The 25,081-nt window shown below is 31.7% G+C and overlaps 1 protein-coding gene and 1 long non-coding RNA gene across 8 annotated transcripts; both read left to right on the forward strand.

Moving 5' to 3' along the window:
- Positions 1 to 5,556: 5,556 nt before the first annotated feature.
- Positions 5,557 to 7,430, forward strand: LOC141718367 (exonuclease 1-like). Its single transcript, XM_074520749.1, has 5 exons — positions 5,557 to 5,705; positions 6,363 to 6,486; positions 6,643 to 6,780; positions 6,938 to 7,147; positions 7,305 to 7,430. The coding sequence occupies exons 1-5, from the start codon at positions 5,557 to 5,559 to the stop codon at positions 7,428 to 7,430; spliced, it is 747 nt and encodes a 248-aa protein (XP_074376850.1).
- A 12,435-nt stretch (positions 7,431 to 19,865) lies between these two features.
- Positions 19,866 to 24,851, forward strand: LOC141717785 (uncharacterized). Of its 7 annotated transcripts, none has more exons than XR_012573779.1 (6): positions 19,866 to 20,292; positions 20,492 to 21,238; positions 21,328 to 21,477; positions 21,638 to 21,954; positions 22,721 to 22,779; positions 23,040 to 23,404. It is a non-coding gene; the product is annotated as an uncharacterized LOC141717785 (long non-coding RNA). The 7 variants fall into 7 exon arrangements; XR_012573777.1 differs by having other exon boundaries at positions 20,492 to 20,536; positions 20,761 to 21,238; positions 21,328 to 21,954; positions 23,040 to 23,403; XR_012573780.1 differs by lacking the exon at positions 23,040 to 23,404 and adding an exon at positions 24,538 to 24,851 and having other exon boundaries at positions 21,328 to 21,954.
- Positions 24,852 to 25,081: the final 230 nt, after the last annotated feature.

Raw genomic sequence — 25,081 nt, forward strand, 5'->3', positions numbered from 1 at the left:
TTTTTCTCCATGCTACATCTATAAAAGTTGTTGGGGTGTTATTTTATATAAGAACATATTTAATGATGTGCTAAATGATAAATGATGTGCCTTCCTATAATATTACTTGCCAAATTTAAAAAAGATTGGCCTAAAGATTGTAGTTCCTGAACAATTTCCTTAACTATCTTGAATTGTTGTAGTTCCTGAACAATTTCCTTAACTAGCTTGAATTTAGAAGGCTATTATTTTGTTCATTACACTACAACAAAATGGGGCATTTACGACGGTTTTATTGTTCGGAAACCGTCGTAATTGAGCCAATTATGACAAGTTTTTTCCGTCATTTTTGCTCGAGTAGAAAGTTCGAAATTTTATCACAAATTTGCATTGCGTCGTAAGTTGAAACACTGGGACCCACTTCTGGGGTTAAATAATAATAAAAAATTACGACATAATATTCCGTCATATGTTGGTAACTTCCGACAGAAATATCGTCGGATGTTATAAAGTGGGACCCACATGTAATAAATTTGAACCCTTATTACGACGAAATTATATGTCGTAAGCTATTAACTTCCGTCAGTAAAAATGTCGTATTTGATTTTTAGAAAAATTAAATTAAGACGAAAAATGTTATTAACAGTCGTCATAAGTTTGTATTTCCAGAAAAATATTTATTCTTACCATTTAATTTCCAGCCATTTTTAGCTTCCAAATCAAATTCTAAACCAGGCTTTCAATCAGACATCAATCCCTAATTTAAAATATGTAACCAAGCACTACCAACATGTATAATTAACACTGCAAGTCAAAATACCTAAATAATATTAATACGACCGTAAATCCATACTCGTTCACAAGCAAAAGCCTAGAGTATCATACGCAAACTTATATGTACAAACATCCAAAAACCCAAATTCAGTTTACAAACATAATTTGGATTATCTTACAAACATCTATTCAACCCCTAATAACCAGACCGCCACGGGGGACATGATCATAAGGCGAAGCACTCATATCGCGATCATCTTCAGACTCAGTACTCTTACTGTCGCTCCCACCACCCTCAGTGTCATTTTCTGTAGCTATGGTCTTCCTCTACAATGTACACGTAAATAAGTTAACAAATTTATATGACAAGTGTAATTAAAATCTCATTTATGGAGTAACAATTCTGCTCAAGTGCATAGTACAGAAAATCTGGACAAAAACAGCTCTAAAAATGTCGCAGATTTAATTGAACTACATGAGCGTTATTAAATTCAAAAAGTAATTAAAAATATCTAAAAATTAGTTGTTCAAAACATACAAAAAAATAAACTCTTTACACTAAAAATTATCCAAAAACTTATTAAAAATTATGATGGCGCAAGATAGTGTACAAGAGAGAAACTAGCTAATATCACAGGCCAAGAACTAGCATCTCAGTTAAAAAAAGCAAATGAACTGCAATCTCAGTCAAAAAAATCAAATGGACATGTGGGTACATAATAAAAAAACCAATATATGAATTATTTGACTAATCTGTTCGTATGTTGCTCAAAACTGTAAATTTATCATCGGAGTTTGCACTTAAATTCAACCAAATTTGAATGTATATCATCTGTGCAAATTAGCACACTTTCCTTGTGGTAAATGTCATGACTAAGTTATTCACAAGTTTTTCTTTTAATCAAGTAAACATAAAATGAATGAACTACGTGTTATATTAATTATACTTGTAACACAACGGCACACAAGTATACAACTCTAATAGAGACTTATAGTAATTTCAAAGATCGACAATTACAAATAAAATAAATTGCTAGTTGTAAGCCTAATTACAATCTTTCATATAAAGTCTGTTATGCAGGAGCGTTGTTGGTTTTAGGACCATCTTATTAAAAATCAGCACATGCTCTAAACTGCCAATTTCATTCATTATTTAATTATTCACTAAATTTGATCAATTATTTATATTTAATCATGTTGCTTCTATATTAATCTTTATACTATGATAAGCCTAGCCATTTGGTTTAATATGTGGTACTAATAAAAATCTGGTACAAATTTAGCACGTACAAACATTAGCATAACATATACCGTTTCATTTTAGAAAAAAAGAAAATGCTAACGACAAGTTTTACCTAGGCAGCTCCTGGTCCATCCATCTTATAGATATTGTTTAGCACCTCAACTACGACCCTAACAATGGCTTGATGTGTTTCTCTTGTAATAGGATGGTCTTCAGGTAGTGATGAGTCTCCTTCCACCATATCATGTGCTAAAAGACAGATCTGCTCGGGTGTCAACATATACTCTTCTGGATTGGCTCAAACATGTATGGATCCTTCATGTACATGGTATGTGAAAGGTTGTACACAAGTAGTACAACAGGCCAAACTGAGTATACAATAGAAGTAGTATTACTGTACGGGGGGAAACCATCAGTGGCAAGACCAAGCCTTCACTAGTAGAAAAATGACTTTCCGCGTCGCCCCTTTTGCGTCGGTTAAAGACAGAACCGACGCTGTAGATACTTTTATGCGTCGGTCGGGCAAAACACCGACGCTATAAGTTCACTTGTAGCGTCGGTCGAGAGAATGCCGACTCAATAGGTCTACTTGTAGCGTCGGTCGAGAGAATGCCGACGCTAAAGGTTCACTTGTAGCGTCGGGCTAGAAAATGCCGATGCTATAGGATCACTTGTAGCGTCGGTCGGGGGAATGCCGACGCTAGAGGTTCACTTGTAGCGTCGGTCGGGAGAATGCCGACGCTAGAGGTTCACTTGTAGCGTCGGTCGGGAGAATGCCGACGCTATAGGTTCACTTGTAGCGTCGGTGAATAGAATGCTGACGCCTTAGGTGTTATATTGATTTTAAAATTATATTATATTTATTTAATTTTATAATTATCATGTAACATATGATTATATATATAACTAGTATTTAAGCGTGCGTTGCTTGGCTCTATAATAATAAAATAATTATACAATAAAAATAATTAGTTAATTTTGGATTGTATATATGATATACCATAGGTATCGTTGTTGATGAGATAAATAAAATTGATTACAAATTGTTGATGCTTAGATTTACATATATGATGATTTAATAAAAAAATATTATATATGATATAATTTTGAAATTAAAATATAAATATATAATGATATTTATAATATAATTTTAAAATTATATGATATAAAATATAATTAAAGTTTTATAAATTTATTATCAATAATATAATCTTATAATTCACTGTTACCGGGAACATGTAATTAAATTAATTATATATGTTATAATATGAAAGTTATATTTTAATATTATAATTTTCAAAGTAGTATATATTATATTATTGTAAAATTATATTTTAATGTATAATTGAAAATATAATAGCATATATAAATATATATAATATAATGTTAAATTAAAATGAAAATTATATTATAAATAAAATTGTTTTAAAATATTATACATAATTTCAATGATCCAAGCATAAGGTATATTTATTTTGGTAAAGGAAAAAATAATATAAATATATAAATATATGTTTGTTACAAGTAAATTGAAAGAAACATATATGTTATTATTATATTAAAATTGAAATCGTAAAAAAGTTTGAAGGACTTACTTATTTTTGGGTTGTGGCTTTATTTAAATATATTTATTATTTTTTTATCGATCACCTGCAACCTTTATGCGGCTGATGAACGATGTTATCTACTATAATATACCATATTCATATATTAACACTGGATGATTAAATAAAAAATATTCAAAATTTTGATTTTGCCATTGAAAAGTCAGTATTTGAAAGCATATATCTGTATACATATATTTATTAGTGAACCATATTATTCTAGAACTTGTACTTACAAAAAACACATCTCTATATATTAATTATATTATATTTTGGGTCTATCTACTATATCTTAGGTCAAAAAAAAGGTAATTGACTTGTCTTTTTCTAGTTTCTACGCACTCGGTTTGACACGACTCACGAGCTCCAACCCACCCACCTCCCCCAACCCACCCACCTCCCCTCTCGACCCCTCTCTATAACGGTTTGCTTTCAATAGGTTTTTGATTCATGGATCTGTTTTACAAACCTTGCTCTCTCCCTCTCGATATATATGACGGTGAGCCTTTAACGGTACCAAATGAGGGGATTATTGATTTTATAGCCTCTTCCTAATCGACTATACTTTACCAGCGCCAATGATGTTTTTGGGTTCTATGGGAATACCCAGGTTCGATTGATTTCTTAGTGGTGCATCTCCCGTGAGATTGATTGCTTTGTTGGTATTTAGGGTTCTTCATAAATAAGTACATTACACCCTATATTTTTGTTAATTGTCCAAAGTTGTGTGTTTTATGACTTCGAGTAAATAATGTTAGAACAATTTTTGTTTGTGGCCAACATTAGGCTACTTTTACAGTTTACAGGAAAGGGGACCAGTAGAGAGAAAAAGAAAGACACCGAGGAAAGAAGGAGATTGGGACCAATAGAGAGAATAAGAAAGACGCCGAGGAAGGAAGGATTACTACTGGTTTCTCTCTCTCTCTGTACGTTGTTTATTGTGTGAGTTTGTTATGGTAAGTGTGATTCTTGTCATCTGTAACTAGAATTGAAATTGAGGCGGAAAACTTATGTGATGCTGTCATGTGTGACAGGAATTGAAACTGAGGCAGTAAAGTTGTGTGAAGTAATGTAATGTAATTTAATTGCTCATTTTGCTATTTTTGAAAGGGAAATTATATTCGAGTCTTGTTATGCAGACACTAGTACAAACTGAACTTTTAGCGTCGGTCAAATAACCCCTAGTACAAACTGAACTTTTAGAATCAAGGTCTTGATTTTACTCTTTTTATATCTTTTTTTATCTACTTATCACTTTATATAAAATGGGAAAAATTTATTAGTTATCACAACCATTCGTTATTGATAATCTAATGGTTCCGATGATATTGTTGTCATGACCGATGATTTGTAACATTGTAGCCTGTTAGTTGGTATCCGGTTTCTTGGATATTTTTTGTTTAATATGCGTACATAAATGTAATAATTCTTGTTCCTGTGCCTTTTGTGCTTTTCAATCTACAGGTTCCGTTTACTGGTTAATAAGTGGTTCTATTTACAAGACGTGACAATAAAATATAATGTGCACAAATTAGAAGGTCTACTAGCAAGAAATAGGCGAGTATTAGTACCTGTATTCCATAATTCTTTGATCTAGAGCATATCAGATAACAGGTCTTCTAAAGAAATGCATTGCATATCTTCCTACAATATTTTTAATAGGAAGTGGACCCCTTTATAGAGAACAAAACAATGTCAAAAAAAATTGTGGCTTACATAATTGTTATTTAAGAATTTACACTCGAGGTAACTATTCATAAATTTCATGTACTCTGTGGCAAGCTTACTCTGAACTCTGAAGACAACATACATTAATGGGGAATCATGACAAGCTAAGCTGTCAATAGCATCATTGAAATCTACAAACCATAACTGACTTTTCTGGTGTAAGAGTGATTAGGTTGGAGATTAGTAGTTTCGTATTCCTGATAAAATTGATTGAATGTTACGTGATTTATGGTTGTGGTTTGTGTTGTAACTCGCAGGCATATTGGCTATTGTATGCATAGAGTGAATATGTTGCGGCATCATGGTGTTAAACCAATTCTTGTCTTCGACGGAGGTCATCTACCAATGAAGAGTGAGCAAGAGAACAAGCGAGCAAGGTATCCGAATTTGATTTTATCTGCTGGGAATTGGACAGATGTATACTTTTTTTTGTGTATTTTGTTTCATGAAGACAAGTGCTAGTTTGGGTCATACACATCTAATTTCATTTTGAACTGATAAGGTGGTTGTTTGCTACATTTTACACATATGAATCATGGTAAGAGTGTTGGCATTGTTTGCAGATGGTACAAAGAATTTAAATTGTCAAGGAAGGATGCCCAAATGGTCAAAAGTTCACAGCCACACTTATTCTTTTGTTTTCTCAAATGATATGATTAGTTGTGTCGGTTCAAACATTCCCTAATAAAAATAGTTTAAAACTCTGAGATGCTCTGTGTACCTTTAGAAATACAGAAGATCTATCTCCATCACGTACTCCACCTGATCTGTCACTAATAATTATAGCTGTCTTCGTACTCAGTATGCAATAATTTCTTGTATCTAGACATGCATGTTTGAGAATTTTTTGTCACGTTTTCACGGGCACTAGTTGAGTTAAGTATAAATCTTTTGTGATATATTTCAAATTAATATCTTTGATCAATTTCATTTATGGTAGTTGTGAAAAGTTTTCTGGTCAATGATGTCAGGTATTTATTCATCACAGTTAATATTTTATTTAAAGAAAATCTAACTAGTTTTGCTGATCACAGGTCAAGAAAAGAAAATCTTGCACGCGCACTGGAGCATGAATCAGGTGGAAATCGATCTGCTGCTTATGAGTGCTATTCAAAAGCTGTTGATATAACACCCTCTATTGCATATGATCTGATTCAGGTATTGTTTGAGTTTTGCAATAAAAAATGTGTTCCACTGTTCTGCGCATAATGTTGTATTAAGTTTATATCATGTGTTAAACTCACTGTCGTCTCAGTGATTTTTGTGTCATCCTTCTGACATGTGGAGATTCTTATATGCATCTTCGTTTGGAAGGTCTTAAAGCAGGAGAATGTTGCTTATGTTGTGGCTCCTTACGAGGCAGATGCGCAAATGACCTTCTTGGCTGTCAGCAAACTGGTTGACGCAGTTATAACTGAGGACTCAGACTTGATACCATTTGGTTGTCCAAGAGTATGTTATTTTGTGGGCTATGTAATTTTTATTTTACTGAGACCCTTGAGCATCTCCTGTGATATTTTAATTTGTGGATGATATGATATATACTTAGCAAAAAGGTTACTTTCTTTTTTATTACATTTGAGAAACTCTAATCATCTCATAAATCCAGATCATCTACAAGATGGACAAGTTTGGACAAGGTGTTGAATTTCAGTCATCTCGTCTACAACAGAACAAGGAGCTAAATCTTACTGATTTCACCAAGCAGATGTTTCTGGAGATGTGCATTTTAAGTGGTTGTGACTATTTCCAGTCTTTGCCTGGAATGGGCCTAAAAAAGGCCCACGCTCTTATTAAGAAATTCAAAAGCTATGACAAGGTAAGTGTTACCGATATTGTTATTTTTAAAAAAAAAAAAAATTCATTCCCCAGCACCATCTTAAACTCCCGAATTTAGTCGTGACTTCGTCCTGTCTGTTGATTTTTAAAATGTACTAATTTATCCTAAATGATTCTATTTATGTTATAAAATTCAGGTAATAAAGCACTTGAAGTATAGTAATGTTGCAGTTCCACCTATGTATGAAGAATTTTTCAGGAAAGCACTACTAACATTCCAATATCAAAGAGTTTATGACCCAATCAAAGAAGATATTGTATAAAAATCTGGTACAAATTTAGCATGTACAAACATTAGCATAACATATACCGTTTCATTTTAGAAAAAAAGAAAATGCTAACGACAAGTTTTACCTAGGCAGCTCAAGGTCCATCCATCTTATAGATATTGTTTAGCACCTCAACTATGACCCTAACAATGGCTTGATGTGTTTCTCTCGTAATAGGATGGTCTTCAGGTAGTGATGAGTCTCCTTCCACCACATCATGTGCTAAAAGACAGATCTGCTCGGGTGTCAACATATACTCTTCTGGATTGGCTCAAACATGTATGGATCCTTCATGTACAGGGTATGTGAAAGGTTGTACACAAGTAGTACAACAGGCCAAACTGAGTATACAATAGAAGTAGTATTACTGTACGGGGGGAAACCATCAGTGGCAAGACCAAGCCTTACATTACGAATATCCGCTGCAAAATCTGGATAGTTCTTGTCAAAATCTTTCCATTCTTCTCCATCTGCAGTGTGACTAAGAACCCCTCCAGCCACAATTCTATTCTTGTGATACTTCATATGTTGGGTTGTGTGAGTAGACATGTACAAACGCTGCAGACGAGGAGTGATCCTAAAATATCTTAAGATCTTCCTCGGAATGGTATCACTCCCACCATTAGTTGCATCTTTGTATCGGCTTAACTCTACTTACGATTTTCCAAATCTTTATCATCACCATAGAACAACATGCAATCATTCTCACATGCATGTATTTTTTCGTATCCCAAGCTCAACTTCTTGACCATCTTCTTAACGCCATAATAATTAAAAGGAAGTTTATGCCCTTCCGGAAACACATCTCCAGGTAAGAGGAGTAGCTCATCAAAGGCCTTATCACTACATTTATCGTAAGACATCTACAAATTGAAGATTGTTAAAATCATTGTTGATAGGTCATTATGTATTTTGAATAATATGAAGATATGTTTTGTTAGGAAAAAAAGGTTAAAAGAATGAAGTTCCAAAAGAGACAGTAGCATTTTGCACACTGCACGAATTACTTTACGACTGAATCGAATTTCCGTCGTAAGTTTGTTTAAAATATTATACTTTTGAACGGCTAACAAATGCTCGTAGGTGGCATTCATTGCGGTTAGTTGTACAACTTACGACGGAAATTTTGTCGCAAGTTATAATTAAATGACGTCGTCGTTCAAAGAAGCTTTTATTTTTCTTTTTGTAATAAAATTTAATGGTAATATAATAATAAGATATTGAACTTACGACGGAAATTAAAATTATCGTCGTAAATTAAAGACGACGGCGTTCGTCTACGCGGCTGATTCCAGTTTTTTATTCAATTGGTGATAGTTTTAATAGTAAAATAATTAACTTACGACGGAATTTGTTTTCCGTCGTAATTAATCGTAAATAATTACGACGGAATGAATTTTACGTTGTAAGTTAGGCGCGCAAAAAAAACGTCGTAAGTTGTGTGTCCAAAAAGCCCTGATTTGTTGTAGTGTTATATCAATTTTCGGTTTAAGACTTGATTGCATTTTCGAAAATTCTCCATTGTGTCCTCTGTCTATTTTCTTTGGGGTAAACCAAGCTATTATTGCGAAAATTGGTGAATATAACAATTAAATATTTTCCTTACTTATAAATAAATATTTTTAATAAAAAAATTATTTCATTTATAAAAATTATAATGGAATCGTAAATAAGTTTTTTATGTTTCCTTTCTCCTTAAAATGTGATAAATAACTTATATCTAACAATTTAATATTTTTTTCAAAATGGTAACATGAAATTGAAAGAATGGAATGATGATAAGTTTTTTTTCCAAGATGACGCCATTATAAAAAAGTGGGGAAGGGGGAAAATAGGGCAGTAATTCCTAAATTCATAAAACTCCAATATAAAATTTTTGATAAAAACATAAAATAATTTAATTTCATCTCACAAATATTATTTGATTCCTCTAATATATATTTCTAGTTTCATTCTTTGATAAGCCCCTTAAATCTTTTCTAAGCATGAATGTTGTCTTAAGGTGATGATCTTAATTGCTGATTTGTGTTCTTCCTTTTTTAGGTAACTAGATATACGGATCCAAGAGCATATGGAGTGGATTATAGAAAAAAAAAGGTTGTGTAGATTCGGGTCACCAAGTACTAACAGTGTTGGTTCTCATCAACTTTATTCTCCTACCATACTAATAAACAGAAAGAAAAGAATGGTATATATAGAACATATTATAGGATTGTGATACATCACATCATATTTACATCATAAATATTAAATGAGTAATAATATAATAAAACTTATAAAATAATAATAAAATATTTCAAATTTAATTTAAAAATAGAATATAGCCATCTATCGATATGTGCAAAATAAATTAGATACCAAGAATAAACTTGATAGTTTTCTTTCTCTAATTTTTTAAATTTGAAATATATTTTGAAAACATGATAATATTTGAATTTTGGAAAAATACGATTTGACATAATTTATAGAACTTTTCAATGTTATGATTTCTCAATTAATTTAACAAAATAAACATGAAAATTTAAAAAATATAATTTTGTGTTATAATTAATATTCTTTCAAAATCTCAGTACCTAGTTGTCAATATTTTAATAATTTCATATAAATAAATCAATTATGTTGACGAAGATAATTATACTTTTTTGCAAAAATGATTTCATTTGTTTCTTACCGATCATAGAAACATTCATATTCAAATTTCAAAATAGAAAATTTCAAAGAAAAATCCAAATAAATATACACACTTGGGAGGATAACCATCTCTGATAACCATCAGGCTTCAAAATTCCAATCAACGATCTAAAATTTATCCACGTCCTCACAATTTTCGTAACAAAAGTTAGCCATCCGTGTGACCTCTAACTGAGCAATCAGAATTCAAGATATTATTCCTCTAGGACTATAAATACCAGATGAAAATAGCACAATCAATCATATTAGTTCATAATTGAGCTTTTTACGGCATATGATATCAGTCATATCATTTCCTTTCAATTTTACCTAAGCTCGAGATCTGTTAACCGACGGCAAAGGGGAAGAAAGCTCCGACCAGCAAGCCCAAATCTGCCAAAAATGTTTCTCGTCCTCATTTTGTGGTACAACGGACATATCTCTCTCTCTCTATTATGATATCAATTTGTTTTTAATGTTTTTAATTTGATGATTTATCAATTGAATTTTGGTTTGAAATGTTGAATTGCAGATGATCAAGGACGCTCTATTAGCATTGAAAGAGAAAGGAGGCTCGAGTCCTTATGCTATCGGTAAATACATCCAGGAGAAGCAGAAGTCTTCATTGCCAGCTAATTTTCGAAAGATTCTTGTTCAGCAATTGAAGAACTCTGCTGCAAAAGGAAAGCTGATCAAGGTGAAGGCCTCGTATAAGTTAGCGGACACTGTTAAGAAGGCTGTGAGTGCAATGAAAATTGGTGAACATGCAAAAAACAATGAAGATGCTGCTCCGCCTGACAGTGAAGGCTGGTACTGTGAAAGATGGTACGTGCTGTGAAGGCTGGTGCTGCTAAGCCGAAGAAAGCAGCTGTTGCTAAGAACGCGAAGAAGGCTGTTGATGCTGCTGTTGTTGCTCCTTCTCCTGTTAGGAAAGCAAAGAAGGCCGGAGCTTGAGTAGGGCTAGAGTAGTTTGTATAGGTTAATAAGATTGTAAAATGTTTTACATTTTGATATTGGTTGGATTGTGAAGCAAAATATAGTGGAATCAATATATATTTAAAGTTTTAAGAACCATGTTAATTTTCTGTTTTTTTCGATACTTTCTTGGTGTTTAGTATTTGTTATAAACAATACAAGAAAATAAGGTTAAATACAACTGATTTAAATTCGAACGGCGTTAAATTCGACCGCAGATGGTCGAATCCTTTGGACACGCCTAAATTCAACCGGCCTCGGTCGAATTCAAATGGTCGTATTTAAACAGTCGTATTTACAACCAATTTTAACCGAAAACGGTCGAAATTAAATCGGTCGAATTTAGCCCCTAAATTCGACCAAATTTTTTAAAAAAATCAAAACACCAATTCAAGACTAGTAGTTGTACTAGTCAAACTGATATATGACTTTTTATCTCTATGTCTTATCTAAACTATATCACATGTTTATATATTATTATATTTACTTAGTTTATTTTTTCATACTATATTTTGATTTTTTTTAATTATTTAAAGTTTAGTAAATATATAAAGAAAAATATGTGAATGAGAGAGAATACAATTTATCCAAATGTTAAATTTTAGTTCTTGAAAAAATAATTATGTTGGACTGAGGCAACATGTTTTACTTTATTAATAGTTAGTGGGCCAAAATAATTTTGTGATACATAAAATTAGAAAAAAGCAAACCGCAACCCAAATACTAGGTAGTTGTACTAGTTAAACTAATGTTTGACTGTTAAAATGGCAAATCAAATAAAATTGTTTTCATCTGAAATTTTCGTTATATCACTAATATATATATATATATTGACATTAGAACGGTTGGATCGATGTATAATATTTATAAAAAAATCAAAACACCATTTGAGGACTAAACATTATTTGGTTGTACTAGCTGATGATCGGCTTTTAAAATGGAAAACACAATAAAATTATTTTGATCTGAAATTTTCGTTATATCACTAATTTATATATCTATTTATATTCATATGGTTGGATCGATGAAATGTATTTTTTTTTAAAATTAAAACACCAATTTAGGATTAAATACTATGTAGTTGTACTAGTCAAACTGATATTTGACTTTTAAACTGTAAAACCAAATAAAATTATTTTGATCTGGAACTTTGTTTATATCACTAATATGTATATCTATCGAAATCCATAAGGTTGGATCGATAATAAATATTTTTAAAAAAATTGAAATACCAATTCAGGACTAAACACTATGTATTTGTACTAGTCAAACTGATGTTTGACTTTTAAAATATTAAACCAAATAAAATTATTTTGATATGAAACTTTGGTTATATCACTAATATATATATATATATATATATATATATATTGACATCTATACGTTTGGATTGATGAATTTAAAAAAACACCAATTTATGACAAACACTGGTTAGTCGTACTAGCCAAACTGATGCATCACTGTTAAAATGGAAAACCAAATTAAATTATTTTGATATGAAATGTTGGTATATCACTAATATATATAATTAAATTTAAATTACGTTTACAAAATCGAATTTAGGGATTTCCAAACCTAGAATGTTCCTTATATTCAAATAAATATTAAAAAGTCCCACCGTACGGATATTAAAATGAATTCAAAAAATAATATATGAACTTTTTAAATATTTTTTAATCATCAGACCTTGATTATTTTCACCAATAAGATATAATTAAACTTTATACTAAATTTCACTACACATTAACATCGGTGGAATTTATGATAAAATCAGCCAAAATCATGATTCATTCTTTTTTTCTTAAAATGATGTATTGTTAAAATAAGATTTTGTAAAATTTTAGTTCTAGCATAAAATAATAATATTAAATTAATTTACACAAAAATAAGATCTAAATCATAATAATTAAAACAAATATAATTAACAAGGGCTTAATTAAATCAAAGCCCAGCCCATTAACAGAAACCTTAGCCATTTATCATTTATATCTAAAACCATCACAAACAGAACCAATTGATATGGCCGCCTCATCTTCGATTTACAATTTTCTCTATCCTCCTATTTCGACTTCCCCACATTCACCATCCCCTCCTCCTCTCACATTCATCTTATATTCTCATATACTATCATCAGATTGGCTTTTGACTGAAAGCTATGGAGTCGAAATCCAATGCAGAGATGATGAAGAAGAGCAAGAGATTGATTAAAAATGACGAGAAGATGAAGAAGATGAAGTGCGGAGAATGAATTGAATCTGTAAAAAGAAGAGGAGGGTTTGCGAGAGGTAGGGGCGGGGAGTGTGTGCGAGAGAGGTAGGTGAGGCTCGAGTTGCTCGTTGGAAGTTCGGGCTTATATTATCAAACTAATACAAACTGTTTGTGCTCTTTATAAGAGATCATTTTGTCATATAAGCCACAAGATGTATATATCTATAATAATACAGGAGTCATGTTTAGCCTCTTACATTATTTTTTAGTTTCAACACACAGTTATGTATAAAAAATAATAAAAATAACGATTTTTAAAATTAATCAAAATAATCATTTCGAAAAAGTGGTCAATTTTTAGCCAATTGGATACTTCACCAACAAAATGGGTATCACAATTTATATAAGATACATTACTAGTAGTTGGATGTTTCATATATACGATATTTTATTGACAGTTGGGTATCTCATGTATATTGTCGATTGTGTATCCCAAAGGTTATTAGCCAAAATTCTGAAACTAGTAATTTATGATTAATTCTTCATGGCGATGATGGATACAAAAGATATTCCTAGGACATTTCTCTATTATTTTTATTAGTAGTCTATTATCCGGTCATATTTTTTTCCACGACGCATTTCTTAATTTGAGAATAAATAGAGACACGAAATGCATCTTTCTAGTTTTTGCCCACATTTTTATAAGACACACTTTTTTAATTACAATTTTGGGCTACTTGGAGTAACTCCAAATACATATAGTTCATTCCCTAAATAAATAGAGAAAAATTCCTATTGTATTTGCTAACTGGAGTTACATGTATATAGTATATTATAATGATAAATTTATAATTTTTCAGTCAAATTATATAATTACAAAAATGCTACTCGTACATTTATATTAAAAATATTTTATATCTCATTTAAGTTATGTATGCGTAAATATTATAAATATTAAGCTGAATTTAATATATCTTTTTATATTCATTATTTATGTAATTTTTATTATCAAAAAGTACCTTATTAGCAAAGTGAAAGAAAAGGTTGTGATTATTTTTTATTTAATTATTATTGTAACATCCCGTATCGATTAGAAAAAGTATTACGATTTTATAAGTATTAAATATATTATAATTACAACTTTTATAATAAAATATAACCCCAAAGTCATACTTTTTCAACACTAAAGTGGTTGGGAGGTTAGCAAGTTTCTACTTATATCGTATTACCAAACTAATACAAACTATTTATGCTTTTATAAGAGATCATTTTATTATCATGTAAAGCACAAGATGTATATATCTATGATAATACTGGAGGAGTAGTGTTTATCCTATCATATTATTTTTTTCAGTTTCAACCAAGGTAGTATGTAGAAAAAATGACAGAAATAACCATTTTTTTAAATTAATCAAAATAAACATTCCGTAAAAAATGGCCAATTTTAGCCGATTGAATACTTCACTGACAATTGGGTATCCAAAAATATATAAGATACTTTACTGGTAGTTGGATATTTCATATAAGGGATATTCCATTAATAGTTGGGTATCTCATGTATAGTGTCGGTTGGGTATCATAAAGGATAAAATTAACCAAAATTCTACACCAATAATTCTTTTTTTATTTTATATAGAAATTGGTTATTCTTGTACTTCACCCTAGTATATACTATATTATAGTCTATCGATTTCTACAACAAAACATAGCAATAGCTAATGTATACTAGATTGATTGCTAGCTTTTTTGGACTAGACTGTGGTGAGTTGTTGGGTTCGGTATCTATTCGATTGTGGGTCCGTAATTTTTTTATGATTGTATATGTAAAATTAAGTTTAAAATCATAATTTGGTTGAAATTATATATGTTTTATTTAATGATTTACTAACTGAATTTTGGTTTGAAATGTTGAAATGATCAATGACGCTTTGCTGGCATTAAAGGAGAAAGGAGATTCAAGCCCTTACGCAATTAGTAAATATATTGAGGAGAAGCGGATGGCACTTCGCCAACGAATATCAGTAAGATACTAGGAATTGAAGTAATCTGCTACAAAAGGAAAGCTCTTCAAGGTTCAGGCTTCGTACAAGTTATCGGACGCTATTAATAAAAAAGCTAAAGGTTTCTAAGATCCTAATTGCTAAGAAGAAAGTGGAGTAGGTGAAGAAAACTGGTATTGCTGCTTTTAAGCCTGCAAAGAAATCGGAGTCTCTCATGTGAAGAAACCATCCAGTGACAAAGCAGCCTAAGTCCAACAAGTCTCCGGTGAAAAAAGGTGAAAAAAGCTGAAAAGGTTGCGACAAAAATAAGGTTAACAGTGGTTTTGGTTTGTGATGTGGTTTTTTATGTATTGTTGGAATTATGATTCAGAATTGTAAGTAAAATATTGATAAGATAATTTTATTTTAATGCTGATTTATTAATGTAGAAATATTAATAATTGATTAGGTTATTCATGTGATACTAGTCAAGTAAGTTTGTCTATATAAATCTTTATATAATGAGAATTGTGATGAATAAAGTTATAAGTTTGCACCAATAACATGATGTATAAACCAATGTTTATTTTGAAATGCGTTTTTTTATGTTGATGATTAGTGTGGTAGAAATTATATATAAGGTTGTGGAATGTTTTATATTTTGTCATGGATGGCTTGAAGCAAATTAGTGGTGAAATGATACATTCCTCCATTGTGATTGATTAGTATTTCATGTCATGTTTTCTATCACCAGCATATTGCCAAGTTTTATCACAAATAGAAATGGGATCGAAGTTAAATGTATCTTTCTAGTTTTGGTCCATATTTTGATGTAAAATTCCTTAGATTCTACTAAGTGTCTAAGAATAAGAAATAGATAAAGGTATCCAAAATATAAGTATGTACAATTAAAATTCCTTAGCTCTCGTACAATATTAAACGACTATAACACCCAAAATTATAATTTTTTTGTAAAAACCACTAAATATGTGATAAACTCGTAACATATACTTCTCTTTTTATGATTGACTTGCTGAATATATGTTTATATATGGTAAAAAAAAGTTCTTCTTTATCTGAAGAAATATTCTTAGTATTAAATAACCACATCCTTCTTGGTAAGCAAGTTATATGATAAAGAAGATATGGTCCTGGCCTGGTGGGCATGACACAATTTATACAACCATAACTTGTGACTTCACAATCTTTTTTATCTATTTCAAACTTGACAGAGAATTCAAAGTTTCCCTTTCACCATGTAGCCTAGCCTTATTCCAGTATTGTACTTACTATAGAAAGATGTTATATGCTCAAATTAGATTTGATGCGACATGATCATGTTTTATTTATAGTTCTTGTTGAGATTTTAAGTGCTTAGTTCTTGTATATCTCTTATCTTGAAAAACAATTATATGCATTCTTATTTGGTGTTTAACGGTATCTTAATCTAAACACGTAACAACAACTCTATTGAGAATATAAGTGTTAGCTTATATCAATGGGGACTTTTCAAATGGACTTTCTTGATATCCCGTTAACATGAAAGCTTTTGGACCGAGAAAATTTATGATTAATTCTTCATTGCGATCATGGATACGAAAGATATTCCCGGGACATTTCTCCATTATTTATATTAGTAGTCTATTGGTCGGTCATGTTCTTTTACCACGGGCAAATTACCTAATTTGAGCATAAATGGAAATAGGAAATGCATCTTTCTAGTTTTTTCCCACATATTAAAATCAAATATTATTAGATTTGATTAATAAAAAAACCCAGGGATCTGCTACTAACTTGTTTGTGTATATAATCATATATATCTAATACTCCATTATCGTTTTAAGGAGTAGGAAATTGATAAAGGTGTCTAGAACATGAGCATATAGCCATATATGTTTGTAGAAAACTTTAAGTTGCAAGTAGTTCACTTAACGTCTGATATACTCTTAAAAATATTTTTCTCCCTTAGTATGATTCACTTACCGTACATCTTTCATATATAAAGTTATATTCTTAATATTAAATAAATGCATTATTTTGGTGTATTGATAGATACCCATATAAAAGGAAGTACTAGATATATGGGGACAACTATAACATTTTAAGGAAAGTGATAAATAGTGTAGAATTGTGGAATTAGGGGTAAGCAAAAAAATCAAAAAACTGAAACCGAATCAAAAAACTGAAAACCCAAAATGAATAAAATCGAAACTCACAAAAATCAAAAAAAATTGTAACTGAGCCGAACCGATGGAACGGTTTGATACCATTACGGTTTTACCCCTGTACCCGAACCGAAAAACCAAACCGCTTATATTAATTTTAAAATTATTAAAATACATTATACATGTATTTATTTATTTTATATATGAGTATATCAAACTTATACCACTGTTATATTAGAATTTGAAAAAAGTTCTGGATATGATAGTTCATAGTGTATAGACCATGAATCTTTGGTTTAAAAATGCTAATACTATTAAGGCATTTGCAGAGCTGCAGTAGTACTAATAGTAATATATATCCCACAATAAACATCACGTATGTGGTCTATTAAAGTTTTCTTTTAGTTACTCTAAATTAGTAGAATTTCATTTCGGTGCTAGATTAGTCCATGATTGTTGATTTGTAAAAAATATAATAACTGCAAGTCCATAGTGTTTAGTTGTAGCAATCACATATCTATCCACAGAGACTATAAATTTTCAAAATCCTAACAATTTAAATCAGGTAAACTAGACAATAAGATTTGGGAGGAGTTCCAATTAACTTAATTAGCAAATAAATCAAATATTATGGAAAACCTCAGAATTTGAATCCATTAATCAATCACAATTAACATCAACAATCCCTAAAGTCAATTATCTTTTCTTCACAAAAATAATGTATATCAATTAACGAGACAAGCATATACTATGAAACTTGTTATCTAACAATGACCCATCAAAATTTCATGGAGGAAGTATAGGCTCTGAAAATAAATCCGGTAACAATAATATATCAAAATCACTTTATCAATTGAACAATTAAGCACTAAGAAAAATCTATGAGAATCAAATAATGGGAACGAGAAGATATCAAAGCAATTAAATTATCTTCATCATAGGGAACAAATTTAGCTACACATGATAAAAAGATAAGCAAAATAAAAACTAACAAAATTCTAACTCTAAATTGATGTTCTAGGTGTTGGGTGTGTAAAATACAAGAAGGGATATATATATATATATGGTCTTACTCCAATGAGAACTTTTTTATGATGAGATATGAGATTTAATCTCGACCACACAAATTTAAACCTACTTTTAATCTGGACCACTTATTTTAAATCCCGCCATCATCAACCATAATCTCCTCCAACATAATCTTTCTACTTATCACCACCACCTCCGGCAACCACCACCTCCGGCCACCAACAGAAAATCACCACCGTCAAACATAAAATCACCACCGGAAAATCAAAAATCACCGCATTCGACCACCTGCAAAACAGAAAATCACCACCAGAGAAAAAAATTCACCAGAACCGACCACTGTGTCTACCCACCAGATCTGTCGACCAACTACGTTCATCAACTTCATTCACCAACAGACCCACCATTATGGTATAACCACCAGAATTCACCATAAAATACCAAATATTTAAATTAAATCATCCAGATTCGAATAAAAATCACTAGAATAAATTATAATTACACTAGATCATAAATTATAATTAAACTAGATATGTAAGCATCAATCATTTTCTATGCCAATCGTAACCACATTTCATTGACGATATTTATCTATTCGTTAATCATCGTCGTCGATTAGTTTTTTTTACGGTCTTTCAATGATTTGTGACTGGATTCGTGATGATGGTAGTGTGGCGCCAGTTGAGATGTCGCTGGAATTTGGATGACACAACCGTAATGAATGACAGCAGCGGTGAAATCGAAAGAAGATGATGGAGATTAGGAGGTGTGACGGGAGACGGTGGAGCGGTCTCCTTGGTGACGGCGGCGGCGGTGATGAGTGGGGGTAGGTGGGCTGGTTGAGGAGTAGAGAGGCAGTGTATATCTATGTATGTATATAACAAGCGTATGAGACAATTGTTTGGCAGGTGAGAGAAACCGAGAGAGATGAAAATGTGTGGTTTAGATTATAAAAGATTAATAAAAATTAAGGGTCAAGATTAGATCTCATATCTTACCAAAATAGAGGTTCTCATTTGAGCACCTGCCTATATATATAGGAAAAATATGAAGGTTTGGGTCTTGAAATAGCAAATCCTGCTTAGGATATCACTACACTATATAAGGCCTATTATAATATTTTGTTTCAGTGTAACAGCTAAATTGTGACCATAGGTGGCTTCCAATTATTTTTGACTATTTATAGTTATACTTTATTTTATTATAATGATTGGTGTCATTTACTGTAATTATAGAGAAAATGGGGTATTTACGGTTACACACCATAATTAATGTTAGGAAAGATGTAACCAATGACCAAAATTTCAGGCCGTGGAATTAAAATCATGGGGCGGAAATCCAAATTATTTCCAAATATATGAGTATAGGGATTAAAATTTATTCAAAATATTAAATTTGTCATTTCACCCTCTCCTCTCAGATTTCACTCGTCTATCACATTCACTCTACTCACTCTCTTCACATTTCACTCTCTTTAATTAGGTCTAATTCTCTCATCATTGGAAGTTCATCTTCATCATCAATCGGAAGCGGGTGTTTTTAATCATTGGGTTTTCTATCATTCTCTTTTCCATGGGTCTTCAATCGGGTTACAGTCTTCAATCGGGTATTCCCTCTTCAGTCGAGTTGAGTCTTCAATCTTGTCATCATCATCAATTATTTGGGTCTGTAAGCGGATCTTAATCTTTAATTAGGGTTTCTGAATTGAGGATTTAGCTAGTGGGTTTATCAAATAGGCTTGATGATTTGGGCCTGTAAGCTAGTTTCAATTCACTACTGATTGATTTTAAGATTCAATACTTCTGGGCTTCTCTTTGTTTGAAACTGAAGGTAATTTAAAAATCGATTCATTGAGTCATATTTTCATTAGTAAAATGTACATAATTTGTTATGTATTCATGATATTTAATTTAAAATTAAGGATGTTATGCATCGATTTTGATATGGTGCTCTTGTACGAGTATTAAGGTAGTAATACCCCCAATTTAAATAATATGAATAAGCCTCAATTGCTCATTGTTGATTCCAGGCCCTATTTAATTACTTGTTGATATGTTCCGGTGCATCTGCAAAGGTGTGCTCATTTTGGTATTTTTGATTATGTAAATTAGGTTAAAATTTTGTTCTTGATATTACTAACTAGTTTTCTAGTCAATTACGTGTACAGGTTTTACACGTGCAATTCACTGGAATTAGATTATTGGGATGCTGATTTGTTAATTTTTTGTTTAGTACAGCGAAAAATGGAAATTCTACATATTAAGTATTAATTACTCTAAAAATTAACTATTATTACAGCCAGAGACCTGGGAGCTGTCAACCTGGATTGAGTACCAGTCACCTTACTTAAATAAGTGCCGGAGTTTATGTATAAAGGAAGGAGTGCAATTGTGTTCTATCAATTTAGGACTTTTTAAATGGGTTGTACCTAGTGAGACACAGTTATATTGACAATATATTTGTATTTTAAAGTTGAAATATTATAGTGACACTACTTATGGCAGTTATGACTACTATTGGAATGAGATAAGCAGCCTCCCTGAAAAAGAAGTCCAGTTATTGGGATGGAATGACTGTATATGAGAACCTTTGTCATATCATACACTCTCTAGGTGGCGAGTACCTTTGTCAAGTTTGTGACAAACTTGTCTACCCGAATGAAGCACTTCAATCATATTGCACTCATTTATACTGCAGAATCTGTTTTGTTGACGTTGTTTTAACTACCAAGGTCTGCCCCTGTCATGGATACTTGGTGACAGTACAAGACTCTAAGGTTATGACTTTAATATATTATAGGTATTCAATTTAGTGTATGAAATGATTTTGGCGATCTTAATTTCTTCACTTACCTAATTATTGCAGCCACTAGTTGTATCCGACAAAGCTTTGGCTGAAAGACTAGACTGAACACTAGTGCGGTGCTCATATCACATGAGTGGATGCTCATGGCAGGGCCCTTTTTCTTAATGCAAGTCACATTGTTCTGGATGCTCCTTCAGAAATTCTCTCATGGTATGTAACAGAGGCTTGTACATTGTTAAGTACGTGAGCATGCTCAAACTTGTGTTGTGAGTGTACAAATGTCTACATGTGATGTTCAATTTCTAGTGCAAGTCCCTAATCTCTTACATTGATAATATTTCTTATTTATTGTCCAACTACATTTTTTGAGTCCACGAGCTCAGAACAGTTCACAATTCGTAGCCCAAGCCTCGCAGGCAATAGTATCTCAGGCTGCAACTGCCCCTCCATCTGCAGATAATGCCAGCACTTCAGCTACTTGGCCAACTGTAGAGCAGTGATCTCTACAACAGTTACAAGAATTTTATGAGCAGTATGTACAATCTATGCAGAAGTTGCATCAGCATGCACCGCTTGTAGGAGGACAGCCTCGAGTCTATTCTCAGAACTTAGCTCCAAGTTCAACCCAACCCCATTATCAATTAATGCAGCAGCTCCAATGCCAAAGCCAAGAAAAAACTCGGCCCCGTAAGTATACCAATTTTTAATTAATTAGCCAATTTTGGCGCAATAATTAAAACAAATAATTTAAACCTTTAAATACTCTGATCATCTGCACTTCATGATCTATACTATACTCTCAAAATTATACCATCTATACTTCCCATTTATACATTCACTGTTAGTTAAATAACCTCAAGTTCTCACTCTAAAGCAAAAATATTTATCACCCGTTCTTTACAACCTACAGCACGCACTGATATACACTCACACATAGCATCAATCTCATGCATAACACACACTTGATAATTTTTTGTTTCAAGTTTAATACATCAATTTCTTCTCATTTCTTTACATTATTTTAGAAACGTAATCATTTTGAGTTTGTTAACATACTCGTGTATATCACAAAATTGCCTTCTTTTTTGAAGTTGGTACTGCATAGTTGAGTGAATCTAGGGTTTTTTACAAATTCTATGTGCTTTGATTTTGCAAGTCTTTGTGAACATGTAATATCAGTTTACTTTTTTTCGTGCATGGTATAACACAATAGAGGAGGAAAAATCCTGCATTGACAAATAATTTTCCGAAAACAACAGCCTCATACAATTAGTATGCTTTGTTAGTCTATTTTGCTTTTAAATTTCTTTAACTTTGCAATTGTCTATTTGTCAAATATATTGACTAGCTCATATTACTTCGATTCCTATAGATTTCTCTCTATTTTATTCTAAACATGAACTTCTTGTACATAGTATTAATATCTGATCTGTTGTTTGTAACATGTGAAAAGAAACCATGGTGGAAAACAATATAAATGAACGTCTAATGAAGGTGGCAGAAGCTCGAAAAGTAAGTTATATATCAAACAGTGTAACCTTGTACATCTGATAAATCGATTTTTCTCTAAATTTCATAAGTTTAGCTCATTTTGATTGGCTCGTTTTTTAAAAATGGTGTATCCTCTGCTTACACAAAAATCACACCAATCAAAATGGACTAAATTCAAAAATCATCTATGGCTTGAGTTTTCATAGATTGAGTTTTGTGAAACACGACAAGTCTCGATTACAAGCCTAGTTTAATAATTTTTCACATAATAATTCTTTCAGTGTAAAGAAGAAGGAAACCTCTTCAAAAAAGAAGATACCTAAAAAGCATTAGTGAAAGAGAAGGATAAAGAACCTATGTGAGCAGCATAAGAGAAGAAAGAATGTTAAAAGTGATAATGTTGTCACCATAAAGTTGTATTGTACCTAGCCAGTAATTTTCATGATCTTGATGTGGTACCTAGCTAGCTAAGTTAGTTTTAGTTTCTAGTACTTGTTTTGGTATAATGGGTAGGCTTGGAACTGGTTGGTGGTTGATAGTACTTATCTGGTTATTTTGGTGGTTGGATTGTTTTTGATGATGAATGTTTGTTAAACTTTGAAATGGGGAAGTTCTATTTTCAAACATTATATTGCCCTTTTTTTCATAAAGTGTTAGCAATGAGTCCTGTAAACTGTAGCTATTGATATAAATTATACAGATTCTCTGTTGGTAAATATCAAAAAAAATATTGGTAAAGATTTAAAAGTGTAGGTAAAGGTATAAAAGGTTTATATAAAAGTGTTACTATAGATAACAAGTTGTAGCTATTGATAAATTTGTTTTTCAAAATTTAGTGTTATGGTAACACCAAATAAGATGTAACAAATACCATAATGGTGTTACCATAGGTCTATAGTTACAACAATTTTAATGTTACCAAAATAACAAAAGTATAGTCATAGATGTCCTATGATTTCACATTTTCTGGTGTTACCAAAAATTGAAAAAGTGTTACTATAGACCCCTATGTTGGGGCTGATATTAGTTACGGTCCTATTTTTTGAAAAAGTGTTATCATAGCCATTTTCTTCATTTTCAACAATGTTTTTTGGCCTTTATTCACCCTTTTTTAGGTGTTACAATAGGTTGTTTATGGTGTAGTATATATTTCCTTCTTTTCATTTTTCTTCTCCAACATGTATTTGATATTTCCTCCCATTCCTTTGACTTCAAGAATAGTCAACCTCCTTCCTTATTTGCACCTTTTCCATCTCAAATTCTGATTTTATTAATTTTTTTACAAAACAAAATAAGATAATTTTTTTATTAATGAAATTACGAAAACAGAAATAAAATAGGTAATAAAAAGATGCTAAATATGGATCTATCAATTGTGAATCTTCTGGGAGGTTACTTTTACAATGGTAATTATCTATGTAATAATATAGTAGCACTTGTATACCAGCAAAGATGGGGTTAACCGGCTACGCAATAATTACTAATATTCATTTTTGTTTTTAAATGAAATCTCAAAAGGTAAAATGGCACTTATAATTTTTTCAGCATTGTATTAAACAAATAAATTTGAAAAAAATAAAAACAAAAAAAAATGAAACCGACAAACTGTTAACCGAACCAAAAATAACCGTTTCGAGCAGTTTAATTACGGTTAATAACTAGAAACTGAACCGACATACATGGTTTGGTAATGATTTTCGGTAAAAACCAAGTCAAACCAAACTGTGCACACCTTTACGTGGAATGTTCTCAGGTTTGCTTTGGTTTTTTTCTCAACAGTACTAAGGTGATGATTTAAGTCCGATAGCATTGTTGTGTTAGTCGACTTGGAAAGTATGGAAACAACGAGGATTGGAAGCTGTAGAGTTGGTCACTTCAGCAAAAACTCTCTTCAATCAATGGAAAAATGCTCAAGATAAAACCACTGACACATCTCTTGGGTTCATGACACAGATGGATGGTGCGTAGCATTAGAGCGTACCAGATGAAAATACAATTAAACTAAATACTGACACGACACTATTTGCAGTTTCTCATTATTTTAGTTTTTCTGGAATGGCTCAAGATTATGTAAGTGGACTTATTGAGTCTATAGAATGATGCAAGCAAGGCAACATTTTATCAAAAGTGACCACGGAAATAGGCATCAGGACAGCCTTGGTAAACCTTGAGTTGGATAAAAAACAGTGGAGCAGCGTGGTGGTAAAAACATATTTCAAGTGGTCATACATGTAGGAATGGGCACGGGGCACTTCGAGGTCGGGAAGTGGTGTCCCCGCCCCCAATCTCTCATATCGATCCCAAAAATCGCGCTGAACCCCGA

The sequence above is a fragment of the Apium graveolens genome, chromosome 4 (assembly GCF_009905375.1).
Source record: "Apium graveolens cultivar Ventura chromosome 4, ASM990537v1, whole genome shotgun sequence".
NCBI classification, from domain to species: Eukaryota; Viridiplantae; Streptophyta; class Magnoliopsida; order Apiales; family Apiaceae; genus Apium; species Apium graveolens.